Source organism: Erythrolamprus reginae, chromosome 7 (assembly GCF_031021105.1).
Source record: "Erythrolamprus reginae isolate rEryReg1 chromosome 7, rEryReg1.hap1, whole genome shotgun sequence".
Lineage (NCBI taxonomy): Eukaryota > Metazoa > Chordata > Lepidosauria > Squamata > Dipsadidae > Erythrolamprus > Erythrolamprus reginae.
The window spans coordinates 79823965-79843890 of NC_091956.1; the positions used below are offsets into that span (position 1 = coordinate 79823965).

Below are 19926 nucleotides of genomic sequence, written 5' to 3' on the forward strand. Positions count from 1 at the left end.
GGAAGGTTCCTTCGGCCGCCCAGCAGCTGATCTGCTCGGCAGTGCCGCAGCAGCGAGGAGCCGAAGATCCGGGTTTCCCCTTTGCGTGGGCGGCGGGGAAACCTGGATCTTCGGCTCCTCGCTGCTGCGGCGCTGCCGAGCAGATCAGCTGCTGGGCGGCTGAAGGAATCTTCCCCGCCGCCCACGTAAAGGGGAAACCCCGATCTTCGGCTCCTCGCTGCTGCGGCGCTGCCGAGCAGATCAGCTGCTGGGCAGCGGAAGGAACCTTCCCTGGGTCTTCCCAGGTGCGGAAGTAAAAACACCATCTGCGCATGCGCGGCCATGGCAAAAAAGGGCGCGCATGCGCAGATGGTGTTTTTACTTCCGCACCACTATATCGCGAAAAATCGATTATCGCGAGGGGTCTTGGAACAGAACCCTCGCGATAATCGAGGGATCACTGTATTTTGAGTCTGTATCAAAAGAAGTAACATTAAATAGAAATCAGAGTCCTAACAGTACCTGGAATTTTCTCTAAGACATGATATACAACTGCAACAGTGCATGAACAAATCACCAGTACATCTAAACTTTTCTGCAATTAGATCATATTAAAAATATTATTAAATGGCTAAAAATACCTTTTTTTCCTTTTTCTTTTGCAGCGGCAGTATTGAAATATGAAAACAACGTTATGAATATCAGACAGTTTAATTGTTCTCCTCATCCATACTGGCTTCCAAATTTCATGGACGTTTTCACTTGGTCTTTACCATTTGTGGGAGAAAAAGGTATGTCAATTGTTTACTGAAAGAGTAGTAGATCCTTGGAACAAACTTCCAGCAGACGTGGTTGGTAAATCCACAGTAACTGAATTTAAACATGCCTGGGATAAACATATATCCATCCTAAGATAAAATACAGGAAATAGTATAAGGGCAGACTAGATGGACCAGGAGGTCTTTTTCTGCCATCAGTCTTCTATGTTTCTATGTTTTATCAGTGAGTAAAAAGGAAGATTGGTCTGCCATTTGGCTGGAGTGCTTTAGGACTCCTGCTCAGGCAGGGGGTTGGACTTGATGACCTGCATGGTCCCTTTCAACTCTAACAATAAATAAAATAAAATAAAGCATGCACTATGGATTAACAAAACCTTGGGATCTAACAAAAAGGGAAATTTCTGTTATAGATATGTTTGGGATGAAGCATACTGAAGGATACAGATCATGAGAAATGTCAGTAATATGTTCGTAACAAAAGAAAATTGTTTCATAGCAGTATTTATGAAATCACTTCACTTTCTCAGTTTTTGCCATGATGCTACCATATTTTTGAGAATATTTAATATTTCGACCCTAGATATTTTATAACTTTTTTAAATTGCTGCTGTGCCTTATTTGTATATAGGCAATGCGTAGTATATATGCCACATATGTTCAGATGATTATTATAATATGCTGGCTCTGTTAAAAAGTGCTATTGCTAACATGTTGTAAGCCGCCCTGAGTCTAAGGAGAAGGGCGGCATAAAAAATCGAATGAATGAATGAATGAATGAATGCTGCTTTTCATTGTAATGGTGTCTTGAATGATTTTGATTGGAATTTGACTCTAAAAAATACAATTAATTGTGCCCAAATATATTATTTCTGTATTTGAAAATATCAGTGGTAGAGTTTAACCTGCAACTATGCTGTTACTGCTACTGCTACATAGTTACATAGTTAACACATCTGTTAATTTTAGTTCTTCATTTCTATGTACATAGGAGTTCTATTTCAGCAGACTCTGAAGATCAACAAGCTTAAAGATCAACAAGCTTAAATTGATCGCAGATATCTCTATAGTACTAGTAGTAGCAGCAGCAGGAACATTTATTAATGTTTATTGTAAAATTCTTATCAGCAAAACTCTTAATTTCATCTGGATTTGTCCAGCTGATGTCCAACTACAATTACGAGAATTTTTATCCTCCAATTCATTTGGAGGATTCACCTATTTATTTTATTTATTCATTTGTCCAATACACAAATGCATAGGAAGAAAAATAGACATGTAGTAATATGTCTGCGGAGAGGGGCGGCATACAAATCTGATTAATAAATAAATAATAATATAAGGGTAAAGTGAACTTAGAGGAGAGGATATATGAAAGAAAGAAAATATATATGATAAGTGAGAGAAAGGAAAGACAATTGGACAGGGGACGAAAGGCACACCAGTGCACTTATGTACGCCCCTTACTGGCCTCTTAGGAATCTGGAGAGGTCAATCGTGGAGAGTCTAAGGGAGAAATGTTGGGGGTTAGGGGTTGACACAATTGAGTCCGGTAATGAGTTCCACACTTCGATAACTCGATTGTTGAAATCATATTTTTTACAGTCATGTTTGGAGCGGTTCGTATTAAGTTTGAATCTGTTGCGTGCTCTTGTGTTGTTGCGGTTGAAGCTGAAGTAGTCATTGACCGGTAGGACGTTGCAGCATATGATCTTGTGGGCAATACTCAAATCGTGTTTTAGGCGCCGTAGTTCACTTAACAAAGCTTCTTTTTGTGAAGAAAGGTTTGTAAGCTTCTTAGTTAAACTAAAAAAAATAAAAGATCTTCTGAAATTTCTTCATAAAAGAAGTAGAGAAGGTGCAATGAATTTGCTAAGGAACACCTTAGTTAAACTATGATGGTGTGAGTTAAAAAGGGTATTTTGGAAATGAGGAAGTAGGTAGGTGAAATTAGACAGGCACTTATGCTGTAGATGTTCTCTGCTGTTTTAATTTTCCATAGAAATTGTTCAGATGTTGCCAAATGATAAAGGTGAGATGAGGTTGCTTTTCATTGCTTGTTATAAGGTGGGTGTAAAGGTATTAGTCTAAATCTCTACCTAGATAATTTTCCAACAAGAAGCTTGGATTTCTGTAGAGAAACAATTACAGGGCAGGTGTATGTGGGCACAAGAAGAGATAAATGGAAGTTTTGCAAATTGGGCTTTGTAGTAAAAAAAGTAAAATTTAAGGGAATTTCACTTGAGGGAGGACAAAAGACTGAAAAGATTAAAGGCCTAACCATACAAGTCAACAACAGCCTAGAAAAATCAAACAAAAATCAAATCAAGATATGCTTTTATTTTCTCGAGTGGGATTATGTAAAGGAAAAAGAGAGAGGGACAGTGTCCATTTTATTTTGGTCATTTGATATTTGTATTTTATCCTTTGAGGCTGTGTAAATTGGGCTAAAGGTAGAGTTCTAGTCAACAGCAGTTGGCCAATACACTAGGATCATTTTAAGCTAATTACAGTATACAGTGTTCCCTCGATTTTCACGGGGGATGCGTTACGAGACCACTCGCAAAAGCCGTATTTCCGCAAAGTAGAGATGCGGAAGTAAATACACCATTTTTGGCTATGAACAGTATCACAAGCCTTCCCTTAACACTTTAAACCCCTAAATTCCCTTAACAACCATTTACTCACCATTATTACTGGTATTCACCTTTGAATAAGACACTTAGTGATTCTGATATTTATAAACATAATTATTTACTAACAATAATTATTTTTTTTTGTTATTTATTTGCAAAAATCATTAGTTTGGCGATGGCGTATGACGTCATCGGGCAGGAAAAACCGTGGTGTAGAAAAAAACCCCGCGAAGTATTTTTTAAATAATATTTTTTGAAGAACCGTGGTATAGGCTATTCGCGAAGTTCGAACCCGCGAAAATCGAGGGAACACTGTATAGTCCATTTGCTTTTATAGATCAAAATTTGGATTACATGACTTGGTTCTATTTGGAGGCATGTGTGTTTGAATGAGATGTATGTGTGAAATCCAGGAATGAGAAAACAGTTCCTGAGCTGTCAAGGTTATCTACCCCCTTAAAAAAACAAATTTAATTCATTTTCCCATTTTTTTTTCCTGTTTCCAACTTTCTTGTAGATCTGTAACCATATTATATATAACTTTATGCTGGGTTCAGTGAGGTCGATCGGATATATATTTTTTACCTTCGTGTATAAAAGAATAGATTTAATATTTCACTTTTCTCCTACAACAACCTTTTACCCTGATTTTAGCAGAAGGATAAAACATAAAATGTAAAAATGCAAAAATAATTCACATCCGCCGGCAGGCATGGGAGCCAGGAATTTATATTTTTCATGGCCAAATAGTATTGAGTGGTATGTTGTTTTGATTGGATTGCTGAGTTGTGAGTTTTTACTGGGGTTATTGTTTTAATTTATATTGGACTTCTTTTTATTGTTAACTGTATTTTTATATTTTGTTGTAAGCTGCCCTGAGTCCTTCAGGACTGTGGGGCATAGAAGTCGAATGAATGAATGAATGAATGAATGAATGAATGAATGAATGAATGATTTTATTATATATGCATGTCTTCACTTTGCCCCAAGGATATTGACTGAGAGAATTGATACCATCCTATATATATCAAGGTCTAGTTTGATTGGTATCCTGGGGAACGTCTAATTCTTGACACAAAAATCAATCACATATGGAAATATCACTCATTGGTTTAAAATTATAAGTTAAAAGGATCTTTATCTACCAAACTTTATCTTTCATAGTATTTTCCAGTTAGGTTTTTTTTAAATATTTAACCCATGTAAGCAAAACTTCCTTCTCTACTTGTTTGTTTCTTTTCAATTTACTGTAACTATTGCAAAACTGTTTTTAATCAATAAAAAGATTAATTAAAAACATTAAAACCTCTCTATAATCCTGATTACAAAATTATCAATTTCTTACTTTGTCCTAAAATACAATCTTTATTGCACATACAGTTTCTAAGTTGTGCAACTTAGTATAGCTTTAATCTAGCTAAAAATATGATATGGAAAGGTGACCAATAACTGATCACAATAATATGGTTACATCCTTCTAACCCGCTGTGAAAAATACTGCAACTGGCTGAATTCCCTACTGAAGATACATTTAGTAGCAAATTAAGTTTGTTGCTATGGAAAAATAAGTATTATCTCTTTTACATGTTTAAGAAATTGTTTTTGCTTCTTTCTAAATTATTCCAAGTAGCAATAATTTGATAAATACCCTTTGATAAATACCCTTTTGATAAATACCCTTACCTATCTGTCCAGTAAAATCATAAAGTATAAGCACATTCCCAGGAGAGTGAAAGATTGTCGATACACAATACTTAAAGGATTCAATTAGCTTGCATTTATGGGCCATCTGGAGTTCGGGTCTGATCATTTTAAAACACGTTATTGTAGACAAAAGTGCCTTCTTTCCCTTTTGAAATATTTATGGATACTTAATTAAAATATTTTATTTTGTGTAACTTGATGTGCTAAGTTACCTAACTTTGTGGCTATTGCACAAGAGAGAGGAATGAGTAGCACAACTTTACTGAAAAACAATACAACTTGACAAACATTGGTTCGAATTAATCTGACTAATCAAGATTTCTGGGAGAGAGAAAAAAGCAGACATGAATATAATCCAGGCATCAAAAAAAGGAGGAATTAATTTGTATTTATCAAAATAAGGGTTGTACTTTTGCAACAACCCTTCTGTTGAGCATTGAACTGTACAGCAATCCCTTCTTAATCACTTAAGGATTTGAATGTTCACACAAATTTTGCTTTGATTTTTTTTTTTTACAATTTTTTTGCTTAAAACTCTGTGCGGTTGTTATACACCAGGTGTAATTTTGTGCCGTGACTTGAGAATTGTCTAACATTTTCCACTTGGTTTTCTTAACAGTAACAGAGATGCTGGTCAATGTGTTGAACATTTGCTCAGATGATGAACTTGGAACAGAAGAAGATGGTTTTGATGGTAAGAAGCATTGTGTCTTGTGCCTTCTATTCAGGTGGTTGGCCTTGATTAACGTTTGTGCTTGAAAATATTTATTAATCTTAAGGGAAGTGATAGGGTGACTTTTAGAAGGAAGAATCTAGATTTCATTTCATCCATGCTTCCCCAAATAATATCCTTGCCGGATAATGTGTTTTGCTTTTATGCATGGTTTGGAGAGAAAGAATGAACATTAAATGTTCTGTTTGCTTCTTTTCGAATCAAAATGGCATTTAATACTAAAATACCTTTTCTGTGACTATGCTGTACATTGCAAGATTGCTAAGTACATAAGATCATGTTGTGCAGAAATTATAAATTTAGTACAGGTATTTTGGAACATGGGCAGAACATAAGGAGAATCATTCAAGAAGTTAAGTCTGATGTTCTGAATCCTTAGATTTTCTAGAATCTACACGGTCACACTAAGGATGTGGGCCATCCTTCTCTATCTTTACTCTTTCCAGTGCTATTTGAGTATGATGTTTAAAATCTCCAGTTCCCAGCTAATATGGCTCATGTCTATGCTAACTGGGAATTCTGTATTCCATATTAAATTTCTGATACAATATGGTATGAATTTATGCAAAATGAAACTTTAAACTAAAAACTACAGGGGGGAAAGTATTTCATGCAGATCAGTATAGTTTCAATATTTTTTAAATATCTCAAATACTCAATATAAGATTGACCATCATCCGAAGAACTTCTAAACCTTCTCTGAGATAAATTTAAATGTAATAAACGACTATATTTCTCTAAAGCTTTTCTATTAGAAATACTAACTAAAGAAATAATTATACCTTGAGAGTACTAGTTTGGAGAAGATTGTGCTAGAAATATAGTTCTCTTTGAACCTTTGAAATTGGAAAAGAAAATTCCATTCACGCCCTTATGGGAACAGAATAGCATCATCTACAAATACATAATGACCTGATTCACGCATTTCATTAGCTATGGCTTTTTAAAAAAAACTATGTTTCATTCATCTCAGCTGGGTGGTTTACATAATATCTTTACCTAAGTGGTACCTCTACCTAAGAACACCTCTACTTACGAACTTTTCTAGATAAGAACTGGGTGTTCCAGATTTTTTTGCTTCTTCTCAAGAACCATTTTCTACTTACAAACCTGAGCCTCCGAAACTGTAACCGGAAAAGGCAAGGAGAAGCCTCCGTGGGGCCTATCTAGGAATCTCCTGGGAGGAAACAGGGCCGGAAAAGGTGGGGAGAAGCCTCTGTGGGGCCTCTCTAAGAATCTCCTTGAGGAAACAGGGCTGGAAAAGGCAGGGGAAGCCTCTGTGGGGCCTCTCTAGGAATCTCCTGGATGGAAACAGGGCCGGAAAAGATGGGGAGAAGCCTCTGTGGGGCCTCTCTAGGAATCTCCTGGATGGAAACTGGGCCAGAAAAGGCGGGGAGAAGCGTCCATGGGGCCTCTCTAGGAATCTCCTGAATGGAAACAGGGCCAGAAAAGGCAGGGGAAGCCTCTGTGGGGCCTCTCTAGGAATCTCCTGGATGGAAACAGGGCCGGAAAAGGCGGGGAGAAGCCTCTGTGGGGCCTCTCTAGGAATCTCCTGGATGGAAACAGGGCCGGGAAAGGCGGGGAGAAGCCTCCATGGGGCCTCTCAAGAAATCTCCTGGGAGGAAACAGGGCCTCCACCCTCCCTGTGGTTTCCCCAATCGCACACATTATTTGCTTTTACATTGATTCCTATGGGGAAAATTGCTTCTTCTTACAAACTTTTCTACTTTAGCAACCTGATCATGGAACGAGTTAACTTCGTAACTAAAGGTACCGCTGTAGATTAAATAATAAATATGATATCAGGTCCCAAAATGAAAAGAGAAAGGTGCACAAACAAACACAAACCTGGTTTGTGTAAAGTAAAGAAGTCTGCTTTACTTCTTTCTGAGCATTCATTGACAATCTCAAAGAGAAACTCTTGTTGGGATTGTTTACCCGTGCTCCCCAACAAACAAGGCAGTTGATACTGCGCTGAACCAGAGTTCCCACATACCACTGGGAAAGGCCCAGTGTACTTAGGGACCAGCTTCTTACTTAGGAGGTGTAAGTTTAAATATTTAGTGGATCAAAATATGCCTTGGTCCTCCTAGAATGGAGCCTGCATTCTCCAGATTTTGTCGGCTTGCAGCTTATACCTGTCAGCGATGGTTTGATGGTTTCCACACCTGCGTTCCTGCCATCCACTCCCTTACAGCTGGGTCACTGGCCATGGTATTTTGGGGATACTCAGGTATTGGCATGAACTCCCATCCAGTAGCCACCTTGAATGGAGTTAAGCTGGTACTGGCGTGTATTGCGTTGTTGTAGGCCACCTCTGCAAACAGGAGTAGGTCGGCCCTATCCATTTGTTGATGGGTGAACAGTGCAGGCAGGCGGTAGGGAAAGCAAGTAGGATGCTTGGCTGCATAGCTAGAGGTATAACAAGCAGGAAGAGGGAGATTATGATCCCGCTATATAGAATGCTGGTGAGACCACATTTGGAGTACTGTGTTCAGTTCTGGAGACCTCACCTACAAAAAGATATTGACAAAATTGAACGGGTCCAAAGACGGGCTACAAGAATGGTGGAAGGTCTTAAGCATAAAACGTATCAGGAAAGACTTCAAGAACTCCATCTGTATAGTCTGGAGGACAGAAGGAAAAGGGGGGACATGATCGAAACATTTAAATATGTTAAAGGGTTAAATAAGGTCCAGGAGGGAAGTGTTTTTAATAGGAAAGTGAACACAAGAACAAGGGGACACAATCTGAAGTTAGTTGGGGGAAAGATCAAAAGCAACATGAGAAAATATTATTTCACTGAAAGAGTAGTAGATCCTTGGAACAAACTTCCAGCAGACATGGTAGATAAATCCACAGTCACTGAATTTAAACATGCCTGGGATAAACATATATCCATCCTAAGATAAAATACAGAAAATAGTATAAGGGCAGACTAGATGGACCATGAGGTCTTTTTCTGCCGTCAGACTTCTATGTTTCTATGTTTCTATTTACGGAACAATGCAGGTACCTTTCTACCATTGAGTTGGCTCTCTCAGCTACCCTGTGCGAGGCTCAATGGAATGCAGAGTTGAATACCTGTTTGGTTTCCCCCCCCCTTTCCAAGAATTTCCTCCAGAATTTGGTGGTAAAATGACACACACACCTATCCGATATTATCCTCTGTAGAATACCATGGAGGCAGTAGATGTGCATAATGAACAACTTTGCTAACATTCTAGCTGACGGTCCAGAGGTACGAAACCAAGCCCAAGAAGAAATTGTGTTTTTCATCTTGTTGGTTTCCTAGTGACTGTGTTGTCTTCAGGCTCATTTTCTCTTATTATTATTTTATCTAATTGACCTTGGCCACCCACATTGTTGGGTTTTATAGGTACTTGTGATATCATCACACTGGAGGTCATGATGTTGTGGGCAAAACCATACAGTATGGCTAACTGGTCAGATAAACAGACAAGTGAGGCAAAGGATGAAAATAAAGAATAGATAAAACTTGCATAGATGCAACTCTGGTTGAAATAATAACTTCACAAACTGTTAATTGGCATGAGAAGAAAATAGCTTTTGACTAAACCTAAGAATACTTAATGCCAAAGAGTTATAAACAACATTGCAGTTGAAAGGTGGAACTATATTATTCCATACCATGCACTAAGAATCATATATTTGAAGAAATCTCTTATTTGATGGTGAAAAGTCTTAAGAATGGTGGAAGGTCTTAAGCATAAAACGTATCAGGAAAGACTTCATGAACTCAATCTGTATAGTCTGGAGGACAGAAGGAAAAGGGGGGACGTGATCGAAACATTTAAATATGTCAAAGGGTTAAATAAGGTTCAGGAGGGAAGTGTTTTTAATAGGAAAGTGAACACAAGAACAAGGGGACACAATCTGAAGTTAGTTGGGGGAAAGATCAAAAGCAACATGAGAAAATATTATTTCACTGAAAGAGTTAGTAGATCCTTGGAACAAACTTCCCGCAGACGTGGTAGATAAATCCACAGTAACTGAATTTAAACATGCCTGGGATAAACATATATCCATTGTAAGATAAAATACAGGAAATAGTATAAGGGCAGACTAGATGGACCATGAGGTCTTTTTCTGCCGTCAGTCTTCTATGTTTCTATGTTTCTATTTGATTTAGATGTTAATAATTAAAGACTGGAGACTAGAAGTAAATACTGTAGATCAGTGTTTCCCAACCGTGGCAACTTGAAGATATTTGGACTTCAACTCCCAGAATTCCCCAGCCAGCGAATGCTGGCTGGGGAATTCTGGGAGTTGAAGTCCAGATATCTTCAAGTTGCCACGGTTGGGAAACACTGCTGTAGATAATATTAAATGCAAGCATTTATTTTAGAGTTTTCCTTTATGTGTGTGCATGCGTGCCCATGCACATAAATGCATACATCATAATTCTAATTCCATTCCATTTATTCTTCAGTATATTATGTTTATGAATTAATATAAAGCCCACATATTTGCCAAGGTATCTATACAGTGCTTTCACAGTTTGACTTGATTTTCTAATTAATAGGGATATTGACTTGGTGCAAATGAATGAAATAATTAAGTACTAATTAAAATTACCCACTAACATGATAGACAGTTTGATAGCTAAGAACATGATCTGTTCTCTGCATTTAGCAACGCTGAAGCGAATTTTGCTAATTACCTGGCCTAACTTTTTGTTCCTTAGATTAATTTTATTGAAATGTAACTTTAACACATTTAGTTGTGACAGATATTCACTAGATGGCATTGGTAGAAATGTAGTTCTTTTGCTGTCATAATAGCAAGGAGAGTGAGAGATTATTCCTGTTGGAGGGTTTTGATATCTTGAGTGTTAAAAATACCACTTCACTATTTTTTATTGATACTGATATAATTTTTTAAAAGTAGAACGTTACTGTGGGATATGGGTGAAGAAACATCACAGGGTGAAAATCAAAAGATGAAAGCTTCGCCCCTTTAAAAGATATGCGCAATTTTATGACATTGGTTTAAAGATATGCTGCATAATGTAGCTCTCGTCAATTGATGCCTCTGAACGTCTGCCATTACCTTCAGGAAAGGAGAAAACGACATTTGAGAAAAATGGTTGAATAAATTACTAACTGACCTGTTTATTAATATTTAAAGAAAACTACCACAAGATTGGGTAACAAAATAAGTGATGGTGCTATGCAATAAAATGGTGTCATTAGTCATTGATTATGTAGTCAAGAGACATTAAATCAGGAAGAAATGTAAATTGGGAAATGTAAACCGACAGTTGCAAACAAATTTATTGTACTTTATCTGTGACAAAAAGGGAGCAGAGAAAAGGAGCCGTGGACAATGATATATTAGAGAGCACTTAAATAGTGTTTTACACAGCATTAATAAACGGAAGCCAAAGCTAAATCCTTAGTTGGATCTCAAAATGCCATAGCCTGCAATTTATTTATTTTTTATTTTTATTTATTTATTTATTTATTTATTTATTTATTTTGTCCAATACACAATGAGAGTTTTAGTGGATATATACACATAGTAAAATACAAGATGAAGATATAGTAATAGAACATATCAATGAAAGAATAGAAGAAGAGATATAGGAATAGAAGAAAGGTATAGGAGATATAGGAGAGCAATAGGACAGGGGACGGAAGGCACTCTAGTGCACTTGTACTCGCCCCTTACTGACCTCTTAGGAATCTGGATAGGTCAACCGTAGATAATCTAAGGGTAAAGTGTTGGGGGTTTGGGGATGACACTATGGAGTCCAGTAATGAGTTCCATACTTCGACAACTCGGTTACTGAAGTCATATTTTTTACAGTCAAGTTTGGAGCGGTTAATATTAAGTTTAAATCTGTTGTGTGCTCTTGTGTTGTTATGGTTGAAGCTGAAGTAGTCGCCGACAGGCAGGACGTTGCAGCATATGATCTTGTGGGCAATACTTAGATCATGTTTAAGGCGTCTTAGTTCTAGGCTTTCTAGGCCAGGATTGAAAGTCTAGTCTCGTAGAGTGTTCTATTTCTAGTGGAGGAGTAAAGGGCTCTTCTGGTGAAGTATCTTTGGACATTTTCAAGGGTGTTAATGTCTGAGATGTGATATAGGTATATATATATGGGGATATATATTTTTAATGTTCCTTTGATCTTTAGTGGATTTTTTATTCAAATATATCGTCTGAAGTGGAAAGGAACAAAAATAGTTAAAGAAAAACCAAAGGGGAACAAAAAGCCGGAATGCAACCATAAACATATGATGTTGCATTCTGAAGTTCAGAGTTGAAATTCAGAGTTTTATCTACCAAATGCTACTGTTACAGACTGTAACTTGGGTAGGTGTAGGACAACGATGAAGATGAGTTATATTTCAAAGCTGCTGTCATAACGATGCTGTATATTTATCTTGCCTTTTCTCCAGGGATTTTAAGGAGGCTTTCATGGTATTCATCTCTACTATTTTATCCTCATAACATCCCTGAGAGTTAATTACTGATTGAAGAGATTCAAGTAGTGGTGGTTGGTTTTTTTGGCTGAGTAAATACTTGAACTAAATCTCCTTCCTGGTACCTTGAGACTTTACCCAGTATCCAGGAATGGTTATCAAAGTGTTATTCTCTTAAGTCATTGAGCCTAATTATAGAGAAAAGTCATACTCTGAAATGTCTGGCCAGAGTAGGATGGATAAGATTTATGGTTGTTTAGATGGCAGTGAATTACTTGATCAGGATTCTACATTGAGCAGCTCGTTTTCAGAATCATGCTGAATAGGCAGATGTCAAAAAGTATTGATGGCAACTTTATTCAGCAATCGAAGAGTCACTGTCCTTTAGCCCCAAAATGCAAATCATTATTACAGAGAGAGATTGTGAGATTGTGATTCCGCTATGGGAGATTGTGATCCCGCTATATAGAGCGCTGGTGAGACCCCATTTGGAGTACTGTGTTCAATTCTGGAGACCTCACCTACAAAAAGATATTGACAAAATTGAACGGGTCCAAAGACGGGCTACAAGAATGGTGGAAGGTCTTAAGCATAAAACGTATCAGGAAAGACTTAATGAACTCAATCTGTATTTATTTATTCATTCATTTGTCCAATACACAAATACATAGGAAGAAGATAGACATGAAGTAATATATATAAGGGTAAAAGTGAACTTAGAGGAGAAGATATATGAAAGGAAGAAAGTATATATGAAATATGAGATAAAGGAAAGACAATTGGACAGGAGACGAAAGGCACACTAGTGCACTTATGTACGCCCCTTATTGGCCTCTTACGAACCTGGAGAGGTCAATCGTGGATAGTCTAAGGGAGAAATGTTGGGGGTTAGGGGTTGACACTATTGAGTCCTGTAATGAGTTCCACGCTTCGACAACTCAATTGTTAAAGTCATATTTTTTACAGTCAAGTTTGGAGCGGTTAATATTAAGTTTGAATCTGTTGCGTGCTCTTGTGTTGTTGCAGTTGAAGCTGAAGTAGTCATTGACAGGTAGGACATTGCAGCATATGATCTTGTGGGCAATACTTAAATCGTGTTTTAGGCATCATAGTTCTAAGCTTTCTAGACCCAGGATTGTTAGTCTATTTTCGTAGGGTATTCTGTTTTGAATGGAGGAGTGAAGGGCTCTTCTGGTGAAATATCTTTGGACGTTTTCAAGGGTGTTGATGATCCATGACTGGATCAGTTAGTGATAGATTCTGAGGAGGATGAACCAGGCCCAGTTTGGTACCCTAGGTCAGCGTTCTTTCCAGCTGAATCAGAGAGTGAGAGTGAGGGAGAGCTGGAACCTGAGGAACCTCCATAAACTGTAGAAACCCCAAGGATGGTAATGTCTGACTCAGAGGGGGAGGAGGACACTGAGGAGCAGGAGCCCCCATTAGATGCCTGGATCAGAAGGTTTAGAAGCAGACAGGAACAGCTTTATGGGATAAGTTTTAGAAAATAGTCTATGGAAAAAAGTCTTGGCAGTCAAAGCTATAAGAAACAGTTGGCCACGCCCGGTCTGTATGTAAGGGAAGGTTTCTTGGTATATAAGGGAAGGTTTCTTTTTTTCATATTCTGAGAAAGATCAGGGTTATAGACAAGGATTGATGTTAAGCCATGGCTTGATGCAGATGTGAATGAGTGAATCTATGCTCTCCGCTCCTGGCCCAATATTGTATAATAAATTACTCTGGGAGATATACATGGCCAAATTAAAAAAAAACCCTCTTGAGAAACATATTTCTCAATACCTATGAATTCTTGTGGCTGACAAGTCATACTTGATCTCCTAAATGAATCAATGCACGACCCAAACAACATGGCCAGTAGTGGACCAGCCTTATGGTTATCTTCCTGCATTTTAATTTATTGCAAATTTTACTAACAAAGCTGTGCTGAAGTGTGTTTTTTTTCTTCTCACAATTCTTTTTTCTGTTCCTTTTCAGTGTTCCCTCTCTAATTTGTTTCTTTTTCTGTTTTTCAGAAGTACTTAAGTATTACTTTCCCATTGATGTTGTCTTGTATTACACTCTTCTTCGTTCTCCTTTCTTTCTTTCTTTAAAAAAAAACCTCTTCTCTTCACTGAACTCTTTTCTTTTCCCCCCTACTCTGGAATTTCATAAGAAGATCCTATTTATGCACAGATGAAAGGTATTATTAAATGGTCAAGAAAGGCTTATATTTAATTTGCTGTTGTATAACTTTTCCTAGTGCTAACTCTCAGAAACTTTTAACTTCGTATCTTCCTACCAAATTCTCAAAATTGTATTCTGTATTATATTCACTTTCCTAAATCCATAATAATCAAATGACTATTTAGAATAGGTGCCCTAGCATCCCCTGTTGTCCACAATTGATGGAAATATTTTGTTACCCATCAAGTAAAGAATAGGTTGCTCAATTCTCTAGTAGGCCATGGCAATATTTAAACAAAGAGTTTTAGATGTTAGTGCACAAACTGATATTGAGGCACTTTCTAAGTGCAGGTCACTGAAATGGTTAGCCAAGAACAAAACAGCCTTTCAACTAGAAAAATACCTGACAATGGGTCTGACCCAATACCATAGAACAGCACTCACTAGAGCAAGATTTGAGCAGTTAGATTCTATGGTCAAATATGGACGATTCCACCAAGTACCATATTTTGAGAGAACATGCATTTGCGGTGCACCAGAAATAGAAGACATTGCACTCAATTGTAAACTATACTCCTCAGTAAGACCTCAGTATTTACAGCCCCTACTTGACAAAATCATACACTGGGACTGTAATAAACAATTATCATATTTTCTTCAGGGTACAAATATATATGTAGTTTCTAGAACCGCTAAGTTTATAGTCAGGGCTGTTTAGATGAGAATACGCTATATAGAACATATTGGGGTGGCATGCAAAGGAGATGAACTCACTTAAGAATATTTTATATCAGTATCTTAGATCTGTTTAATATAATCCTTTGCACGAGTTATATTCTCATGTTTTACTACTCGGTTTTAGCTTATTATACTGCATTTTAACTTATTATTTATTCAAATTCCCTCTATTTTAGCCAATTTTATTGTATTTTAACCAGTCACAGTTTTATGACGACCAATGTGGTCCTTTTCCTCGCTTTGATATGGTCGATTGACTAATCAAATAAAGTTGATATTGATTGATTGATAGTAGGCTGGTGTAGATTAATTATGTAAAGATCACGTTGATCGTGGTATATTTGCATCCTTAAAACAGATTTGCCTTATTCAAATTAAAAATGGTGGGGAGGGTGGGTGTAAATATATTTCAAAGAAAAAATATCGCAGGGTGGGCTACTGAATCTTTACAACCTACAGTTTTGATACAAATAATTCCCCACAAAGTATCATTTCCTAAGCAGTTGGATGTTAGAGCAAAATTCACCCTTCTTGATTAAGTGGTCTTTCACTATCCACTCTGTGTACAATTTGCTCAAAATTACAATTAATGACTGCTGCTATGTTACTAATGACATAGTAATTTATGTCATTGGGAAATGAAAATGTCTTTACATCTGCTATGATATTATCAAGCTTCACCATGAATGGTATGGAAGCTTGGTTAAGGTTATGAAAAAATTAAAGAGATCTTAAAGTTGGTTGCACCATGTTATTTCAAATTCGTTTCCAGGGAAACTGCTGCTTGAATAAATGTTTTTAACTTGATGGCATTTTTCTGAATTTTTTGAATAATTGAGGAAGAATGTTAAGCCTAAAAACTTTAAACTTGCTATGATGTTAATAGGTTCTTGATTAATAGCAATTAATACAACAATGAATACACACACCAGCTCAGAATATATCATTTAGTGTTAAATTTGCTGATTGCTTTAGCAAGCCGATTGAATATTTGAAGCCCTGGATACTCATTTGTTGTACAGTGATCCCTCTATTATCGCGAGGGTTCCGTTCCCAGACCCCTCGCGATAATCGATTTTTCGCAATGTAGGGTTGCGGAAGTAAAAACACCATCTGCGCATGCGCGCCCTTTTTCCCATGGCCGCGCATGCGCAGATGGTGGAGTTTGCGTTCCCCGCCGCCCACGCAAAGGGGAAACCCCGATTCGGCTCCTCGCTGCTGCTGCGCTACCGAGCAGATCAGCTGTTGGGCGGCCGAAGGAACCTTCCCTGGGTCTTCCCCTCTTGCTGGCGGGCGGGTGAGCGGCGGGCATCAGCGAGGAGCCGGGGTTTCCCCTTTGTGTGGGCGGCCGGGAAGACCCAGGTTGGGGGTTTGGGGGGGTGCTGTGAAGCCCCCCATGCCGGCGGCGACCTTTTAAAACAGCCGCGCGGCTTCCCAACTGAGTCCTGAAGCCAAACGCGGAAGTTCACCTTTGGCGTTTGGCTTCAGGACTCAGTTGGGAAGCCGCGCGGCTGTTTTAAAAGGTCGCCGCCGGCTTGGGAGGCTTCACAGCACCCCCCAAACCCGGGTTGGGGGTTTGGGGGGGTGCTGGGAAGCCCCCCAGGCCGGCGGCGACCTTTTAAAACAGCCGCGCCGCTTCCCAGCTGACTCCCGAAGCCAAACGCGGAAGTGGGGTTTTTTTTAATTATTTTTTAAAAAAATCGCGATATAGCGTTTCGCGAAGATCGAGATCGCGAAACTCGAGGGATCACTGTAATCTATAATACATTTTATATACTTGCAATATTTTAAGCAATGCCATGAGAGAGGGAAATTTTGTCCTTTTGACATTTAGTCTACAACATAGCTACAGAAGTTCCTTAGCGTAGAAATATAGTTTTCACTAAGCAGTACTATATAGACCTTTTGGAGTCATTTTGGTGTCAGGATCCAGAATGTATCCTTTAATTTAGCATCTGCCTGTCATTGACCAAATTTGACATTTTCTACAATGAAGTAGTTCCGGCACAAAGATCAAATCAAAACCCACCCATTCCCATCACGATTTCAATCAGTTCTTAGGCTGTCCATGAGTCTACAATGGTCAAAGCAATGGAAACTGCAGTTTAATGTTTCCAAATGTAAAATAATGCACTTGGGGAAAAGGAATCCTCAATCTGAGTATTGCATTGGCAGTTCTGTGTTAGCAAAAACTTCAGAAGAGAAGGATTTAGGGGTAGTGATTCCTGACAGTCTCAAAATGGGTGAGCAGTGTGGTCGGGCAGTAGGAAAAGCAAGTAGGATGTTTGGCTGCATAGCTAGAGGTATAACAAGCAGGAAGAGGGAGATTGTGATCCCTCTATATAGAGCGCTGGTGAGACCCCATTTGGAATACTGTGTTCAGTTCTGGAGACCTCACCTACAAAAAGATATTGACAAAATTGAACGGGTCCAAAGACGGGCTACAAGAATGGTGGAAGGTCTTAAGCATAAAACGTATCAGGAAAGACTTCATGAACTCAATCTGTATAGTCTGGAGGACAGAAGGAAAAGGGGGGACACGATCGAAACATTTAAATATGTTAAAGGGTTAAATAAGGTCCAGGTGGGAAGTGTTTTTAATAGGAAAGTGAACACAAGAACAAGCAGCTAGTTTTACATTTTCTGCACAAAAGAATTAAACCCACAGGTTTATTGTGGTGGATAATTTTCATGTATGCACTTTGCATGTTTTAGCATCTTTCTTTAATATTCTAGTCTATATGCATGTTTTATTTATTCTTTCTCAAGTATATTCTCCCCTCCCCCATGCTCAAATGCAATTTATATACAATTTTTGAGCTGGAAATATTTCAAGATAGCTGCTGGTTGAGTCCATGAATTACATGCATGACCACTTAAATACTACACATTGTAGTGGGTAACTACAATGTGTTTTTATATTTTAAAAGAAACTAATAGCTTATTTCTATTACTTCCCTACCATATTATCCCCACCATATTATCTCAATATGTAATATTCACTGGAAAAGTTACTATTTTATTCATTATTTTAATTCGTGGATTGCAGCATAATTTATAATCTAAAATTAATCTAATATTTTATTTATTGTTTCTTTTTTATATTGTCATTTAAAAAGATACATATTTTCTATTTGAATACAATTAATTGGATCCTCCTATGCCTCCTGTGAATTCTTTGCAAACTTTTAACATTGTCATAGACATTTATAATTGTTTATATTTTCTTTCTTTTTTTAATTAAAAAAGTTCTGTGAACCTTAATATTTCTAACTATGGCTTTAAAAACTAAAATTGGCTATAAAACGTAACACATTGTTTTGCTTTATCTGAGATTTACACAATTACACTTTCAGAAAGTAAATTGTTATAGTGTATTAATCCAGTAGTAGAAAAATGAAATCAATTTTAAAAAAACATTAATAACATAGTAAAATCCCTAACTATACAATCATACACATTCAACCTGATCTATCATACAGTAAGGCCGAAAACATAATAAAAAAGGGGGGAGAAGGTGGTAATTATCCCCACACGTAGTGACAAAGGTGGGGCTTCAGCATTTTACAGAAGGCGAGGAGGGTGGGGGCTGTTCGAATGTCTGAAGGGAGTTGATTCCAGAGGGATGGGGCCACCACAGAGAAGGCTCTTCCCCTGGAGTTGGGACATGAGAAAACACCTCCCATCCACAAATGGAGCAGCACTGGGGTGAGATCTCCAGAGATCTGGGAAGGCACAGGCCCCAGAAACTGTGGAGAACGCATGAGCTTGGCTGACCCAAAAATCAGCTTGCCGGCGAGAGGCACTTGCGCATGCGCAGTGGAGCTGAGCTGGTCAATGGCTCACTTGCCTGCAAAGAGGGTTTCGTGTTCCATTGTGGCACACATACCATAGGTGTACCATCATGGCTCTAAACTATTTCTTTTATTGAGAAGCATATAAATCTTTCCAAGGGAACTCAGCAAAGAGGACGGATGAACACATCTTGTTCTAAAGGCAATTCGTTCACAAATCTTTTTTTTTTAATCGTATTTTTTAAAAAGACAAACAAAGACGTACAACATTAAACACTCAAGACACAAAAGACACCCAAGACACTCAAACACAAAAGACAAACAAAGACGTACAACATTGCTCCGCTTATCTTAGAAGTCTAACTACTACAAAAAATAAAAACCTAACTGTAATCAGATCAATACAAAAATATATTAGATACTTATTGAATTTAACTCTATATTCTTATGTTAATTAAATTTCTTTATCTATAAAATACTTATTCAAGAAATATATTATAATGAATACAGTAACACATCTAACTTTATCATACTGTAAACATTTTAAAACTATTTTACTCTATCTTATAAAATTTCAAAACAATAAGTTCTAAAAGTTCTAAATTCTTTAACTTTTAATGTGGTTTTTAAAGTTCCACCATCCGTATACTTTATCCCATATTTTATAAAATTCTGTTTCTGCTTGATTATTCAAGCGTTTTGTCATCATGTCTAATTCTGCACATTCTATAATTTTTTTGCAAACTTCTGCGTCCTTTGGTATTTCCTTTTCTTTCCATTTCTGCACAAATGTAATTCTTGCCACAACCAGTATATGTATTATTAAATAATAAATTTCTTTTTTATACTTAATGTTTGAAATACCCAATAAGAAAAATGCAGCAGATTTTAATGTCAGTCAAGGAATTCTTTTATTCCTTACTTCTCCCGTTGTTC

The 19926-nt window shown here is 37.6% G+C and overlaps 1 protein-coding gene across 1 annotated transcript in view; it reads left to right on the forward strand.

Annotated features, from left to right (window-relative positions):
* PPP3CA (protein phosphatase 3 catalytic subunit alpha) overlaps window positions 1-19926 on the forward strand; it is a 226459-nt gene that overhangs the window by 189001 nt on the left and 17532 nt on the right. The window contains exons 9-10 of the mRNA XM_070757972.1: window positions 645-770; window positions 5715-5789. Of these exons, the coding sequence (XP_070614073.1) occupies window positions 645-770; window positions 5715-5789 (201 nt within the window). The remainder of the gene's footprint in view (window positions 1-644; window positions 771-5714; window positions 5790-19926) is intronic.